At 40.8% G+C, this 18,314-nt stretch overlaps 1 protein-coding gene across 1 annotated transcript; it reads left to right on the top strand.

Annotated features, from left to right (window-relative positions):
- Positions 1 to 4,365: 4,365 nt before the first annotated feature.
- Positions 4,366 to 4,557, top strand: ACRALDRAFT_2114102 (uncharacterized protein; the record flags this gene model as incomplete). The annotated part of the gene is made up of 1 exon (XM_071023663.1): positions 4,366 to 4,557. A coding segment is annotated over one exon (192 nt), but the record flags the coding sequence as incomplete, so codon positions are not given.
- Positions 4,558 to 18,314: the final 13,757 nt, after the last annotated feature.

The following is an 18,314-nucleotide window of genomic DNA, read 5'->3' as shown; positions in this document are numbered from 1 at the left end:
GTTATCTTCTTTTACCGTGGCGTCCTATAGCCGTTATAATTCGTTATTAGCTTCGAATACTCGTGGGTGTTCGCGAAGAAGGCGGATCTTTAGGGGAATTAAGGTCTCGGGGATTAACTATATATATCGCGCCTATTCCCGTTTATCGGAGAAGTCCTTCGGTTCGTCTTATTCTCTTCGCGAGAGAGCGTCGGCGGTATAGTTATCGGTACCCTTACGGTATTCTAGTACGAAGTCGAACTAGGCAAGCTCGCCGGCCTATCGGCTTTGCCTTTTATTAAGTATCTTTTTTATTATAAAGTATTCTAGGGCCTTATAATCGGATAGGATCGTAAAGTAACTATAACTTAGGAGCTCTGCTCTTTAATATATTATATAACTTATAATCGCTAATATCTCCTTATCGTGGATAGGGTAATTATACTCGGCTCCTATAAGTCGCCTCGAGTAATAGGCGATTACGTAATAACGTCCTTATTCGTCTTCTTAAACCAATACACCTCCTAGTACGAATCCTAAATAGTCGGTTTCTATAAAGGTCTTATTACTTAAGACCTATTATCGCAGGATCGGTTCCTCCTAGAACCTTTTCTTAACCTCTTCGAAGGCCGCTTATTCGTTAGGACCCTAGGAGAATACTCGATCCTTTTTTATTAGTCTTATTAGGGCGGACGTGATATAGGCGAAGTTCTCCACGAATATACGGTAGTAGTTTATAAAGCCTAGGAAGCTTCGGACTCCCTTTACCGAGGTCGGGGCTTCCTACTCTCGGATCGCCTTTAGTTTATCGGGGTCGTATAAAACGCCCTGGCTAGCGGTGACTATAAACCCTAAGTACTTTATAGTCTTTACGCTAAACTTATACTTCGCTAGGTTAAGCGTTAATCCTGCGTCGCTTAGCGATTATAGTACCAGGTTAACCTTCTTCTCGTGGTCGCGGAGGGACCCGCTTAAGTAAATCAGGATATCGTTAATATATACGGTAATAAAGTCGTTAAGGTAGCGTTATAACATCTTATTAATATATCGTTAAAAGGATACGGGGGCGCCACTAAGTCTAAAAGGGTATACTAACTATTTAAATAAGCCGAATCGAGTTCGGAACGCTATCTTCGCTTCGTGGCTAGCGGCTATTCGGATCTTATAGAATATAGTAACTATATCGAGCTTCGTGAACCACTTAGCTCGCTCTAGGTTTCGGAGTATCTCCGTGATTAGTAGGAGAGGATAGCGGTCTCTTTAGGTAATCGTATTTAAGGCACGGTAATTATAATAGAATTATAACCCTCCTCCTGGCTTCTTTATAAATAGAACTAGAGCTTTAGCGGCGGAGCTGCTAGCTTATATAAACCCCTTATCGATAAGGTCGGTAAGGGTCTTCCGTAGGACTAAGAGTTCCTCTCTGGATATATTATAAAGAGGGCCCTAGGGTAATTCTGGCTCCTTACTATCGGGCCCTTATATAAGGTTTACTTTATAGTTAACCCTAGGTCGATAAGGGGGAAGGCGGTTTACTTATAAGTCGGAGAATAGGTCTAGAAATCGTTATAGTATCTTTTCTAGATATGCTTCCGGGGGTCGACTAGGGACTTGCTTCGGAGGGCCTTATCGATATCCTTAATACTAACGGCGTAGAGCGCGAGTTCCTTTTTACCGAACCGTTATCTCCTTTATAATCGCTATATAATACCGGTAAACACCGACCCGGTTATTACCTAAGCTCCACGGATAGCTCTGATATTATCGGGTTCTTCCTCGCCTTAAAGCCGGATATCTATCCGGGCCACTCCGTAGTAAAGGCGACGTCTCTTCGCGTAATAAGTAATATCGTTATATTTTATCTATAGTTTCCCTAGGAATATATTATAATCTAATCCTGGTATTATATAAGCGAATAGTCGTTATATATATCCACCGATCTTAAGATCGTATATAGCGATACCGGAACTCCTCGTAGACCTTATAGTATCGGAGAACCCCGAGAAGGGTCTTCTAGTCCTATCGACTAACGGGAGGCGGAGGGACTTTATAAGACGTTTACTTATAGCTACGTAATAGTTATATCTAGTATCTATAAAAGCGGTAACTAACTTTTTATTAATCTATACTTATATAAAAGCTAAATAATTACTACGCGACTATAATATAAACTCTTTCTAATCCTTTTATTCTTTTATAATAGGCTTTAGTACCTGTTTTTATACTAAAGCTATTCTTTTTCCGAGTCTTTATCGTTATCCGTGACTCCCGTATAGATCGTCTTATTATCCGAGGCTACTAAGACCTTCGCTACGCGGTTCTCTTTATAATCCTCGGCGTCTTTTTTCTTTAAGCGGTATCTTCTAGTAAGGTATCCTTTCTTTCCGTAGTTATAGCACTCTCTTATCTCTTTTTTCTTAGTCTATATTCGATTAACTCCTCCTATTTTCACGTCGCCGTCGTAATTATAAGCGTGACTATTATTATTATTATTACGTGGCGCTTAGCCGAACCATAGCCTTATAGCGAGGGCTTTAAGTCTTTAAGCGATGCTTTACACTTCGATTACCTAAGCGTGGTAGTTATTTAGTAGTTTCGCGGTAATAAGGGCGGCGCGGAGGCGATTACTAAGAGCTCCCTCTAGGAATATAATCTTTATAGTATTATCCTATTAACCTCCTCCGGCGATAGCGAGCTATTATTTAAAACCGGGTATAAAGCTTCCGAACGCTTAGTCTTCACGCTAGCGTAGCGTTCTTAGGGCGTTAGCTACGCGGGGTTATTCGTTAACGTCTTTATATATACGGTTAAGGTAATTAAGGAAGTCTTCGGGGTTATATTAACTATCGGTTCCGCCTACGGCCTAGAAGGAGGCGATAACGCGGCGGGGAGCTTTATCTAAGTAGGCGTTAATAAAATACTACTTCTCGCGAGCGTTCTAGAAAAGATATTAATTAAGTAGGAGCTTTTCGCGAATCTCGGATAACTAGCTTATATACTCGGAGCGTTTACCGTTAAACTTCTAGGGTAATAGAAGCGTTTTAGTCCTAAGGTTCGGAATAGGCGTTATATCGGGTATAGGCGTAGTGATAGGCGGTTAAGGGCCCTATATAGTCTTTTCCGATAGTATAGCGAGACGAGGCGTAGTTACACGTTATTAGTTTTATATCGCCTATAGTAGCTAGTTAATAGCGTTCTGTTATTCTTGGATCTAGGTGGTTAAGGTCGCGACTTAAGTCTATAGAGGGTTAATAATCTCCCTCCTCTACTCCGTAGCCTTAAGCGACTCGCCCGCTAGGCGTGACGGAGCGCCGGGAGGTGGATCGAAGTAATAGTCTATCTCTATTAGCGTAGCGTGTGGGTTTCGCTAAGCTTTAGATATATAAGCGGCTAGTCACGAGTTATTTATAGAGTGAGGCCGAATAATTGAATTATCTAAAGCTAAGGAGAAAAGAAGGAAAGGGGAAAACTCTATAGGTGCCTACGACCTAAATATAATATCGCGGCGACCCACTAGGAGCATACTATGATTAGTCGGAAGATCCGGTGCTCTACCGGATTATCTCCACGGGGTTAGCCCGTAATAAATAGGTTATTTACGGTAATTAATAAGATAGCGAGTGGTTAGTATAAGACTTATATATAGCTATCGTGCAGATAGTATCACTTAGGACCTTCCTAGCTATTATAGCGATAGAGGATCTAAAGTGTAAAGGCTTCGACTTTAATATAACCTTTCTGGTAGTAAAAGCCCCTCCTAGAGTGAAGGTCTACGTTATACAGCCTATAGGAATCTATACAGACTATCCGGAAAAGGTCTGTCTACTAAAGAGGGCCCTCTACGGTATATAGGAGGCCCCGTTATAGTGGTTTCAGTATATCGCGAAATATATAAACGACCTGGGCTTCGAACTATTAGACGGCGATAGATATATCCTGATTAATAAGATAACTAGAGCTATCCTACTAATCTATATTAATAATATTTATATAGCAGCTAGGACTAAGGAGATTATCGTAGAGGTGCGATAATAACTATCGAACGCGTGCCTATTAAAAGACCTTAGGAAAGTAAAGTAATTCCTAGGGTTCCGTATCGTAAGAAATACAATAAAGAAGACTATCACGATAAACCAGGAATAGTATGCTAATAAGGTCCTAGAGAGATTTAGAATAGAGGACTACCACCTTATACTAACGCCTCTGCCTGATAGCTTTAAGGCTAATATAATAACGGATCTAAATTATAATAAAGAGGTAAAGAGGGAGTATCTCTAAGAGACAGGTAGCCTGAATTATCTGGCCTATGGAGCCCGACCGGATATCACCTTTATAGTCTCTAAGCTATATAAGGCGAATTCAGGCCTAATAGCTTACCACTAAACGGCCCTAAAGCACCTATTTAGATATATTAAGGGCACGACGAATTACACTATTATATATAATAAAGGGAGAGAGATTATAACCGCCCTATTAAGAGGTCTATATACGGTAGTAGATACCGCCCACGCTAATATGATTAGACGAATATCTATAGGTGGGTATATTATCTTCCTGGCCGGAGGCCTAATTATATAGAAATCTAAGAAATAGCTATTTATTACGTTAAGTATAACCGAAGCCGAATTCGTTAACCTTATTCTAGTAGCCCTAAACCTTTAGTGGATCGCGAAGATAGTCACGGTAATAACCACCTAGATTAAGACACCTTCTCTAGTAATAACAGATAGTATAGGAGCGCGAAGCTGGGTCCTAAACAGCCTTAATTCGGCTAGAACTCGTTATATAGATATAAGGTATAAGTGGATTATATAACAAGCTGAATAAGGCGAGTTTAACGTATAATACGTGGGTATAAAGAAGATAGTGGTAGATGGCCTTATAAAAGCTCCTTAATGCTAAAAGCACCGAGAGTTTATAGAATAACTAGGCTTAACCTAAGGTAATAACTACTCGATAATTATTACCTGGAACTACGACCTCCTAACTATAAAAACTCGGTTAAATTAATATACATATTAACGAAATAGCCGTTCTATATTACCGTTTACCTATACAGGGTAACCTTAGTATAGGACTTAGTAATAAGGATTAAATAGCCTCCACCACCTAAGAGATTAGTAATAAGGTAGTAGATACTGATATTATTATAACGTCTTACCTTACCGCTCTCTTATATATAGTTATATCTAACATTAAATAGGATCCGTAGTATAAGCGAGCGATCTTCGAGATATTAGTAGTCGACGAGTAGCGAGTGCCGATAGTATAAAACGGCTTAGCAGACTCCGGGAATCGATATACGATGACGGCGACGGCGATAACGGCGACGGCGATAACGGCGACGGCGATGGCGGCGACGGCGATAACGGCGACGGCGATAATAGCGACGGCGATAATAGCGATAGTGGTAATAGCGGTGAAGACCGTAATACGGGGCGCGTTATAAAGAGATAATAGACTTAGATTAATAATTAATAATTCACGATTAACGTAATAGATTAGATAGTCGGGCATCGGATTAGAGTATAAACTAATAAAGAAGGAATTAGTAATAGAAGATAGATTAGTTTATAGTATTAAAACACTCTTCTAAAAACTTATAAAAAGGTTAACGGATTTTATAGCAGTTTTAAGACTTTAGGATATTTAGGCAGTTCTTTTTATTACTACGAAGCTCTGGCTACGGGGGGGTGTTATGGATATAGAGGTCACGTGACCGATAAAGATATCCAGCCGGGTAATCAGGTAATAGCCTTTAATATAGCCAGAGTTCTAGCTGCTTAGCTTTAGGCTTAGCTTTTCTTCCTTCTATAATAGATAATTCTAAGCTTTCCGATTAATAAGAACTAATAGAGTTCCTATAAGAATAGTGCCTTAGATTATTACGAAAAGAAGTATAGCCCGATTAAAACTAATAATAGACCCCGTAAGCGTTATAAAAAGAAAAAAGGTTATAAAAAAGGTAGTAAGGATTAAATAAAGGTTAATATAATAGTAAAGCCGTCTATGCTAATTAAGTTAGGACGGATAAGCCCCGCCCCTAGCTGCCAGGTTTAGATATTAAGATTAACGTCGTTACGACTATCCTCGCGACTATTAACACTTTTAGAGATAATAGGAGATAGCGCTAATAGCGCGACCTTAGCCTGCCTATCCTTTTTCTTTCTCTTAAAGGACTTAATATCCTTTACTTTAATAGTTATAACCCCCACGATATTCTTAACTACCTATATAAACCGGTTAAACCGGTATAGGCCTTCTACCCCTATAAAGGTAATCGTTACGCTAAGAACGGGTATAATAATAGTAAAAGGCGCCGCGATAGGTATAGGTCTACCTGCTATAATAAAAGAGTCCCCGCTAGGGGGTAGGGGGGGGAGGCGGTGATATATACCGATAAGCGAGGCTTATTATATTAGGTGCCGGACTACCGGTTCCCCGGTACTAAGCAGCTACAAGTCATGACACGGGTCTAGGCTAGCGGCCGAGTCACGGAAGATATCGGAGCGTCCGGTTAGGAGCCTAACTCATAGGTGGCCACGTCGCGGGCCGACTCAGGGCACGAGTCGGGTTATTATATAAGTCACGGGACGGTAGTTATTACGGCTAATCGGATCCCGAGCTAGTCCGGACCTAGATAGCGTATATAAAAAAGATAGATAGCCGCCCTTAGAATAAGGAGGCTAGCGATTAATCTAACTCTTTAGCACCCCCTTACCTTTAACTTATATATAATCACGTCCTAACTACTAAATACTTTTATCTTAATTATCTTTTTACTCTTCGCGATCACCTACTTAATATATTAATCGCTTTAACCCTCTAAGGGCGCGAGGACTATTAAGAAGTTAAGATAAGATATCTAACCCTATTAACGAATAGGTGTTTAATACTACTAAGTAACTCGAATAAGTCTATCCGGATACTAGTCTACCCGTATACACTACTAAGGTACCTTCGGGCTAGTAATAGGAGCCCGACTTATCGTCTAAGTATAGTATATCCGATATCTAATAGAACTATAAACCCGTCCGGGCCTATAACGGACCTCCCGGGGAAAAGCGTCCGATAACTATATACTCGACGCTAGCCCCCTCGGTCTCTTCGGCCTCTATATTCTATAAGCCGCTCCCTTTTTAGCCCCCTTATAACCGGAACCCTGAACCCCGGCCCCCTTATAATCGAGTCCCGGGAGATTAGCTGATCTATAAGTAACTAGAAGAATGCCTGCGTTATATAGAAGAACTAGAGAAAAAGCGTAAACTCGAATAACTACTTAAGCTTAAAGCTCGGACTTTAAACTAACTTAATAATAACTAGTACCTAATCGGCGGTGCCGTTAAACGTTTTGTTAGCGGAAAGACGGTCCCGGTCCCTATTAACTAGTATATAAGAGGCCCCGGAATATAGACTAATTAGGCTAAGGTTAACTACCCTCTTCTAAAGTAGGACGGGATATCTTAGGCTAAGTATCGGACCTTTATCTAGGAGATAAAGGAGCGCTTTGTAATCGACCCTTATAGCTTTCCGACTAACGCTACTAAGAACTACTTCGTTATCTCCTGCTTACCTTACTATCTTAAGGAACGGTGGCAGAATAAGGTCCGCTATAAGTATAATAATAAATCAGCGCGGGTCTTATAGCCGGCTTTAGAAGCCTGGCTCGGTTAATAGGTTAACGACTAAGATACCCGTCTACGAGAGGTCGCTATTTAGATTATATCCGAGCAGGAGTCCTTTTAGAAACCTAATAAAACCTTTTAATAATTTATTCGTAAATAAAAGACCCTAGAATCCGAACTACCGGAGGAACTACCCGAGTTTTAGCGTATTTAGATAATCCTGACTAAAGTCTACGTAGCGACCCGCGACTATATTATTACGTAGGGAGTCCTATATATATATAGAGAGCTTATACCCTTATACCGAAAAGCCGAAGCCCTAACGTAACCCTTAAAGAGTCGTTTCGGGGGCAGGTATTAACCACGGTATAGCTAGCGATACTAGTATAATAATCACGATTAAAGTAACCGCTAAGGATAAGCGGGACCCCCTGCTAGCTAGCCGTAGGCCACCGCGTAACCCTAAGGCCCTCCTAACCTAGTCTTAGGACGCGGCGAATCTAATACTTACTCCCCCTTTACTCGTCCACCTATTAAGAATATCATCTATTTTAACTACTAGTAACGGGGCCACTACACGAGCACTTATAATAACCCTTATATTAAGCGATAGGCCCTAAGATAGAATCCGAATAAATAGCCCGTGGCCGGTACGCGTCTAGTATTAGGCCGTGTTATAGTCGAAGAATAATAGGAACCTTCCCCGCCTAAGGAGGGAAAGGCCCTTATAAAACCCGTAAAGGCCTATATTAGTCTCCGTAATAACAGGGGTTAGATTATTATTCCGGCGCGCTTAGATAGCGGCGCCGATAATAATATAGTGGATCGGTCCTTAGTCGGCCCGGACTAGGTTGTTACGGGACCCCGATTAAAGGTAGGGTGGCTATTTAAGGGTATAACGATAAACACTTACGGAACGGTATTAAGAATTATTAAGACGAAAAACTATTAGGGCCGTATAAAGATTTAACGAGACGAGTTCCACGTTATAGACCTTAACTAGTCCGGACCTAAAATTATTCTAGGCTTACCCTAGTTAACTTAAGTTAATCCTAATATCGATTAGGTCTAGAAGACGTGGACTTACCCTATTATACGCGGTGACCTAGAGCTAGTTATATCACGGCGGTAAATAAGAAAAGTAAGAGGCGACGCGTAGTAGGTGTTAATACTAAAGCTGCTAGAGGAGGCCTCCCTTTATTTAGGCTAGATAAGCCTATAATAAGACCCGGACTAAGGGGAGTATAACCCCCCGGATAAGGAACCCCCGGATAAAGATTCCTCCGCTACCCCTTTCTCCTTACCTAGCTAATATAAGGACTTTATTAACGTATTTAATATCGAGGAAGCGGGCCGGCTACCCGCCTATTAACGTTTGGACCACGCTATTAATATAGAAGAGGGGAAAACACCACCGTTTAGGCTAATCTACCCCCTCGCGATATAAGAGCTCGAAGCACTCCGGTAATATATTAAGGACGCTCTTACTAAGGGCTAGATTAGGCTATCTAATAGTCCGGCGGGAGCCCTTATTCTGTTTATTCCGAAGAAAGGCGGTAAGCTTCGCCTATATATCGACTATCGCGGCCTTAATAAGGTAATAGTTAAGGACTATACCCCACTCCCCCTAATTTATAAGATCTTAGACAGGCTATCTACCGCTAACTACTATACTAAGCTTAACCTAAAAAACGCCTATTACCGGCTCTATATCCGGGCAGGTAATAAATAGAAAACGGCTTTCCGCACGAAATATAGATACTTCGAATACCTAGTAATACCGTTTAGGCTTACTAATACTCCCGTAAGTTTCTAACGCTATATTAATCAGGCCCTATCTAGCCTTATAGACACTATCTATATAGTATACCTTAATAATATTCTGATTTATAGTCGGGACCTAGATAAGCACCGGGTATATATAAAGCAGGTCCTATAATAACTACGCGAATAGTCCCTTTATACTAACCCCGAGAAGTATAAATTTAAGATCCGGGAGGTCGAGTTCCTCGGGTTTATATATAGTCCCGATAAAGTCTATATAGATCCTCTATATATCGAAGCCATCCGCGACTAGGAAAAGCCTAATACTATTAAGAAGATTTAAGTTTTTACCGGGTTTACCGGGATTCTATAGAAGATTTATTAAGAATTACTCGAAGGTAGCCACGCTATTAATAGACCTGACTAAGGGGGGGAACCCCGGGATTATTACTTTCGGTCTAGAGGTAAAGGCAGCTTTCACTAAGATAAAGAGATTATTTATAAAGGCATTTATTCTCCGGCACTTTAGCCCTAAGTTACTAATACGGATTAAGCCTGATATATTAGCGTTTACGATCAGCGTAGTTATTAGTTAGCTCGAAGATAGAATATAGCGCTTTATCGCTTTTATATCCCGGAAGCTACGGGGACCTAAACTAAACTATAGTATACCTAATTCTAAATTAATAGCGATTATTAAGTCGTTCCGTACCTAGAGGCACTATATTGCTTATAGCCAGACTCCCGTGTTAGTCCTAACCGACCACCTAAATTATTAATATTTAATAGATAAGCTAAAGTTAAAGACCTAGTACGCGCGCTGGCTTAAAGAAATTACCGCCTATAATTTCGAAATTAAATACCGGCCCGGGTTATTAAACCCCGCTAATAGCCTCTTATAGAAGCCGTAGTATACCCCTAATAAGTTAGAAGTTACCTTTAACCGAGCTAAGGCCCCGGAAGAGTTTTTAAGAAACTTTATCCTAGGATTAATTACTCTAGGAGCGGTCGCTAATCCCGACTCGCCTATATTATACGAAGAAATTATTAAGGTATAGGCTAAAGACCCGTTTTATATAAATTAGCGTAAAGCTACCGATAACCGATAAAGGGCTAGCCCCTAGTCCCGAGATAAGTAAGGAGTTTTATATTTCCGAGGAAAGATTTTTATTCCTAACCACTATAGTCTACGCCGAAAGGTTCTATAAGTTTTCTATAATAGCCTAACTGCTAGACACCACGGGGTTAAAAGGACCGTTTATCGGATTTCTAGTTATTATTTTTAGAACCACTTATTAAAAGATATTTAGGGAGTTTATCCCTAGCTACTTAGTATACTAGCGCACTAAGCCTAGGCAGTATAAGCTATATAGTAATTTAGTAAGTCTTCTTATTCCCGAATATCCTTTTTCGGAGATTTCGATTAATTTTATTACCGGCCTACCGCCTATAATAGGGGCTAGTCGTAAGAAGGACGCTATCCTGGTAGTGGTCTATTGCTTAACTAAGTACTTAATCTATACCCCTATAAACAGTGGCCTAACGGCGCCCGGCCTAGCTAACACGTTATAGATATATATCTTCTATTAGTTCGGCCTCCTAGATAGTATCGTGTCGGATAGAGGAGCCCTTTTTACTAGTCGCTTCTAGATAGCGCTTTATCGGTACCTCGGCACGGATCGCCGCCTATCCACCGCGTAGTACCCGTAAACGGACGGGTAAACAGAATAATAGAATTAGAACCTAGAATACTACCTTCGCGCCTACTATATATTATAGCAGGACGACTAGGTGGATAAATTAGGACTCGCTAAGTTTATATATAATATAGTATAGTATTCGGCTACTAAAAGGAGCCCCGCGGAGGCTCTAATAGGCTATAACCTAAGGGGGCCCGATAAAGTAAAGTTACCCCGAGCTAAAGAGATCCGCTCCGTAGAGGCGGACCGGCGTGCTGCTTAGCTTATAGCTAATCGTAAGACCCTAGCTAAATTAATTTAGAGGGCTTAAGCGATATATAAACGTTACTATAACCGCGGATAGACGATATAGTAGTTTTAAGTCGGAGACTATATCCTACTCTCTACGAAGAACCTAAAGTAATATCGGCTATCCCGGAAACTAAGCGATAAGTATATCGGACCCTATAAGATTATAGGAATAGTGGGTAGCCACGGACTAGCGTATAGGCTTAAGCTGCCTACTAGTATAAAGATTTATAATATTTTCCCTATTTCCTTACTCGAACTATAGAAGTTACGCGATAGCTAGCTACCGGCTTTATAGGAGGTCGCGATAGAACTATAAAAAGACGAATATAAAGTGGAAGCTATTATTGCTTATCGTTATTAAGGTAAACGGCGCGAATATCTTATTAAGTGGGTAGGCTAGGGCTATAAAGATAATACCTAGGAACCTATAAGGAATATACTAGCGGGGCTAATCGATAGATATTTTATACACGTTCTAGTAACGACTATAGTATAGCGGGGACTGGATCGGGATAAGATAATAGTGGATTAAGGATACACGGAGTGCCTTAAAAGGATTTTTTATTAAAAAAAAAAAAGGAATAAAATTCCCTTTTGAAAAAAAAAAAAAAAAAAAAAAAGGAAATTAGTCGGTAGCGAGGCCGGCGAGACTTAGCTATAGGTTATTATCGAGTTCCTGCGCTATCGTATTAGCGGTAGGAGGAGGAGGAGGAGGAGGAGGAGTAGTAGGCGAGGGGGTATCTCCGCCCTTATCTTTATTATCGTTAGTCGTGGTGTTATCCTTAACTAGAATAGGGGTGGCCTTTTTCTTAGCCTTACCCTTTTTCTAGGCAGATAACGGTCCCGGGGTGGGTATACTATAGACGCTATTACCGGTATCTAGGTTAAGGAGCATTGCCCCGGCGTTACTATTTATAATAGGACCGGTAACCGATCCCGTAGCGGTAATACCGCCCTAAACCCCTAGGAACGTCTTTAAGAGATCCGGGATCTTTTTCTAGGCCTTTAGGGAGGCCGATATCTCCTTTAACAAGGCTACGACCCGCTTAAGGGTATCTTATTTAGTAGTAGTAATCTCTTTATTATCGCGCCGCTTAGCCCGTATACCCTTACCGGATTTATAGGTAGTCTCGGCCTTATACTTACCGATACTAACCTTTAAAATTTACTAAGCCTAGAGCGTAGCTTCTTATCGGGGCCGTTAGTATATAATTAGACGCGGAATAAGGTATACTCACGATACGGGCTTAATTAAACCCGCCGGGCCGCGTTTTAGCGGCTTCTAGAATATCCTATAAGACTTTAGCGGCGGCCTTACCCGCGATTAGTAACTAGGAGGCGGTTAGTATAGAACGGACCCCGGAGCGGTCTATAGCGGAGGGTGTATAAGCCTATATCGAGGCACGAATAACTACCGTTAACCTAGTAGTAATAATATTTCGCCGATTTCTCTAAGAGGGTAAGTAAATAAAAAGTTAAATACGGGCTAATAATAGGACACGTACTAGCGCTATATCGGCACGACTTATATAAGATAGTACCCCCCTTTTTTAAATCTAAGTCGGCTAGGTAGCTAGCGTACCGTAAGTATAGGGTATAAAGGCCCTCGCCTTCGCCTATATCGACAAGTCTAGCGGCGGGCGGTATATTAGCGTTAGCGGCCGGGGTATTGGCGGCGGCGGACTTCTTCTGACGTTTACTAGGAGTCCTAGCTACACTATTACTACTAGTGGCGGCGCGCTTCTTATTACTCTTAGGAGCTATAATAGTTAGATAATACTAGGATAGCGGTTAGCTTATATTCTAACTACGCGTTAAACGATAAGGGGGGAACTTATAATAATACGAGATAGAGATAGCTATAATAAGAGAATAAGACTAGGACTAAAATAAGATCAGGGTTAGTAATAAGATATATAGTAGGATAGGCGGAGGAATAAATTATATAAAGCTATCGCTAACTAGTCTTAACTCTATCGCGGGGCAGCGCGGGATCACTTATAAGGCTGGATATCTAATCTAATAAAGTTAATTAGAATAGGGTAAAGAGAGGAAAATAATAAGAACAGGAATATAGGAAAAACAGAATAGGATATCTATAAGGTTAGGTAGGACTAATCTTCTATTCCACTTATACGGAAGGAGTAATAAAGGTGACCCTGTAAATAAAAGGAACGACCACCCCGATATTATAATAAAGACAGTCGTAGGCCAGCCTCGCTAAAGGGATTTTGGATATAATTAGGATAATAAAGCGATCCGCGAAGGACCACGTCGTAACTAGAACGGATCACTATAAAGAACGGATCACTATAAAGAACGATATTCCGGAAGAGGTAATTAGGAGACGCGATGGATAGGCTAGGATTATAGAGGGACTATTAGTTAATTAGAGGACGGGGGAGGATAAAGGAGGATAACGGGATAGTATTAGGCTTCCAGGACAGAAGCCACGGAGAGGGGGCGCCCTATTAGGTGCCGGACTACCGGTTCCCCGGTACTAAGCAGCTACGAGTTAAAAGGGATTCTAGATATAATTAGGATAATAAAGCGATCCGCGAAGGACTATGTCGTAACCAGAACGGATTACTATAAAGAACGGATCACTATAAAGAACGATATTCCGGAAGAGGTAATTAGGAGACGCGATAGATAGGCTAGGATTATAAAGGGACTATTAGTTAATCGGAGGACGGAGGAGGATAGAGGAGGATAACAGGATAGTATTAGGCTTCCGGGACGGAAGCCACGGAGAGGGGGCGCCCTATTAGGTGCCGGACTACCGGTTCCCCGGTACTAAGCAGCTATAAGTCATAACACGGGTCTAGGCTAGCGGCTAAGTCACGGAAGACGTTAGAGCGTCCGGTTAAGAGCCTGACTCGTAGGTGGCTATGTCGCGGGCCGACTCGGGGTATAAGTCGGGTTATTATACGAGTCACGGGACGGTAGTTATTACGGCTAATAGGATCCCGAGCTAGTCCGGACCTAGATAGCGTATATAAAAGAGATAGATGGCCGCCCTTAGAATAAGGAGGCTAGCGATTAATCTAACTCTTTAGTACCCCCCTACCTTTAACTTATATACGATAACGTCCTGACCACTAAGTGCTCTTATCTTAATTATCTTTTTACTCTTCGCGATTACCTACTTAATATACTAGCTCCTGAGTTAATAGGCGTGAAGATAGGCTTATCCTCTTATAAAGTGCTAGAAGCCTCTTTTAAGACCCTAAACGCCTTTTAAAAGGCTAACTAACCCGTTATAAGCGCCTTTATCGCCTTAGGACTATAGAAGGGGTCGTTAATAACCACCTTCGCCGCCTCTAAGAGTGCTACCGACGGACTAATTATCCTAGGCGGAGGAGGAAGATACTTATAACCGCCCTTTAAGTAGTTATAGTACTTAGAATTAGCTATCCGCGCTCTAGGTCCTAACTAGTCGCGGTAGCGCCGCCTAGTCTAGCTATTAGTAACTACCTTTATATAAGCGTAGTAAGAGACTGAACGGGTTCCTCTAGGAGGATATTTTAGTCCGCGAGCGCGCTTCGCGGGGCTTTTAACTACTATAAAAGCTTCGCCCGCGGAACGCTTACCCTTAGCCTTAGCGGCTCGGGCTAGCTAAGTGCGGGGGTCTATAGCGGAGGCAGGAATAATAATCTCCTTACTAGCTAAGGCGGGAGTAGGTGCCTCCTTACCGGTATTATTATTATTATTTTTAGCCCCCTATATTATATATAAAAGCTAGTAAACGTTATACAAGGTTTATAGGAAGAATAAGCAGATATACCTTAGGGGCCGGAGATAATCCTAAAAATTTAAATATCTTCTAAAAGAGAGAGATAAAAGGTTAGCGCGATAATACGATATATAAGGGAGTTATAGGCCACGGAAAACGTATTACGGATAGTAATAGATATTATCAAAGACAAGAAGAAAAATAGATTTATAGAGGTAACGGGGAAGTTAGTATTATTAGTATAAGTAAGTTACTTAGTTAGAGAAGGTATACTATAGGGGCTCCTTATATAAAAGGAACGACCCTATAACCCGCCTATAAATAATAATAATATTCTTATATAGAACGTTAGTTAATTATATAACTATAAAGGCTCGCCTCGAGCGCTCTTTAATAAACAGAGAGGTTATTTCAGGTAAAAGAGCTGCTAGAGGTTATTATTTAAGTAATAAAGAGGCGTTATTTAATTAAATAATAACGCTTTACGAACCTATACCGAATATTAACGGCTTACTAAGGGGGGAGGGGGGTAATATTACGGGTTAACCCCGTAAAAATAATCCGGTAAAGCACCGGATCTTCCGACTAATCATAGAATATTCCTAGCGGGTCGCCGCGATATTATATTTAGGTCGTAAGTACCTATAGAGTTTTCCCCTTTTCCTTCTTTTCTCCTTAGCTTTAGATAATTTAATTATTCGGCCTCACTCTATAAGCAACTTATAACTAGCCGCTAACACTATCTAACCTAAATCAGTTATATTATCTTTAGAACTTAATATATTCGAGAAAATTTAAAAGCTTCTTATACTAATCATAGATAGCCTAGTATAATAATATACAGTTTATAGTCCTTATTTTTCTTATAAGTCTACCTAAGATATTTTATATACTATAGAAAACGGCACTATCTATTATAGAATTTAATTAAAGAGTAAAGAAATCTATTATAAGACTATAAGAGAAAGCCTACTAATAGACTAAGACAGGAGGTACTATAATAAGAGTATTCGTTAATTCCTTTAAGAGAAGACTTAGGCATAAAGGTCTTTTGTTTATAGACCTTTAGTAGCTACTTAATCTAACAGTATTAGTTATAAACTTAAGCTTAAGTAACTAAGGGGCGTTCCTATAAGCGGCTAGTTATAGGTTAATTATACTAAGTAAGGCCGAATAATTATATTAGCTAGAATAAAGGGAAGAAAGGAAAAAGATCGATAGAGAAATACAGGATTTACTAAGTTTATACGAATCCGCGGTAAGTGCAGCGCGAGGTCCGAGTATCGTATCTACGTGCTAATTAGCGGTTCCGGCCTTATACCGAAATTATATATTCGAGGGGTTAACCTGTAATATCACCCCCCCCCCCCCCTCCCGGAGCCGCGGTAATTATGGGCCGAATTCCCCTTTTATCCTAACGGTTTACGAGGGAGGTATACTTCCTCCCTTATATTAGGCCGGTTCGCGTTACGCGTTACTCGTAGCGACTTCGCTTATAGGTCGTTAATACTCCGCGTTTCGCTAAGTGCTTACTAATTATATTAAGTAATACTCGATTACTCCTTCTTCTTTATTCGTAAACTACTATAGCAAATAGCTTTATAGGCGTTTATTATATTCCGTGGCTTAATATCGTAGTATAACCGTACTTTTACCTGGGTTTCCGTTTATAGTTAGTTTTTCTTCCTATAAGCCTATAATATTATTTTAGCAGTAAGCCCTGTTATTAGTTCCATGCTAAGAGCTTTATTACTTCTTACTAACTCGCGGTATAGTTATTCCGTCCTTATAGTTTCTTTCGTGAATTCTATAATGCATACCTTCTTCTTTATTCCATTAACTATTATAAGTTTGCCGATAAGCCCTTATATTAATTCTGTTAAGTAGCGGCTAATAGTATACGTTTAGATATCCGCCCCCCGCTATAGCGCCCGCTAGGCCCGCGAAGGCATTATTAAAGAGTCGCTAGCTATTAGCGATATCGCGCCCCCCTCCGCCTCTAATAATAAGGAATAAGGTTAATTAGTTAAAAGTATAGCCGAGGAGGCCCTTACCTTTATAGCGAATACCGGGAAGCGCCCGGCTAAAAAGGAGGTTCGTAATAAGGCCTAATACTTCGCTACGAGTGTCTTACTGACTTTTCGGTAGGCTATATCCTCTTATAAGTATTAACGCGGCCTAGCCTACCCCCCCGCCGGCTACCCTCGCGATACTTTTTACTATTATTATACCGATTATATAGCCGGTATTAAATAGAAATATAACCAGATATATTATAATTAATCCGGGCCTAATACGGCTTATAATAAGCCTAAATATTATAAATACACTATAGAATCCTATATATACTACGTAATAGGTTCCCTGCTATCTATAGGCTAAATAGTCACGACTAACCCTCTTAGCTCCCCGCTACTACTATTAAATTCGTTAAGCCTATAGCTAACGCTAGTCGCGCTATACACGATAACCCTAGTAACGATGATATATATATTCTCGGGTTCTTTTCTAGGTCGCTACTAACTCTAGTTTAGCTCCGCGAGGCTTATAAACTAGTTTATAGCGACTATTACGCCTTCTTATCTAAGGTAACGCCCGCCTCCGCCGCTATTCCCGCTATTACTACTACCCCCGCTACCGCTAACCCCGCCCCCGCTCCTACTAATAAGGGAGCACTTATTCCGACTAGGGTATTTATTTATTCCGACTAGGGCACTATGTTCGTAGCTGGCGCTAGCCGTCTACGATCACCTTTTCTTTTTTTTGTATTTTCTTTTTCGGGAAATTTCCTATCTACTATATAACCACGATATCGTCTTCTTTACCCTTAACAATTATCCATCTATCTTTAACGCCTAATAACGTCGAAATGGCGCGTTTGCCTCCCGATTCTTTATATAATAATAATAATAACAATAATAATAATAAGGTCGTGATCGCCCCGGGGTTCGGGGTCAGGGTCGAAGGCGTGGATAACGTGGAGGGAGCGGTCGGGGTTAATTTAACCCAAATTCCGTGGGAGGCAATCCATAGGCTATAGGAAGAACTAGAGAGGCGTACGTATATTACGTTATAGGAAGATACTTAGCAGCTGTTTATAGTCGAATTAATCCGTCGATTAGCGATCGTATCTAAGGCTAAAAAGACAATCCTTAGATTTTTTTTTTAAAAAAAAGTCATCGTAGGGCGGCTGGCGCCGGCTGCAAAAATGGTGCTCTA

This window comes from Sodiomyces alcalophilus (assembly GCF_042370955.1).
Source record: "Sodiomyces alcalophilus JCM 7366 unplaced genomic scaffold ACRALscaffold_10, whole genome shotgun sequence".
NCBI lineage: Eukaryota > Fungi > Ascomycota > Sordariomycetes > Glomerellales > Plectosphaerellaceae > Sodiomyces > Sodiomyces alcalophilus.
This window is presented reverse-complemented; position numbering and strand designations above follow the sequence as displayed.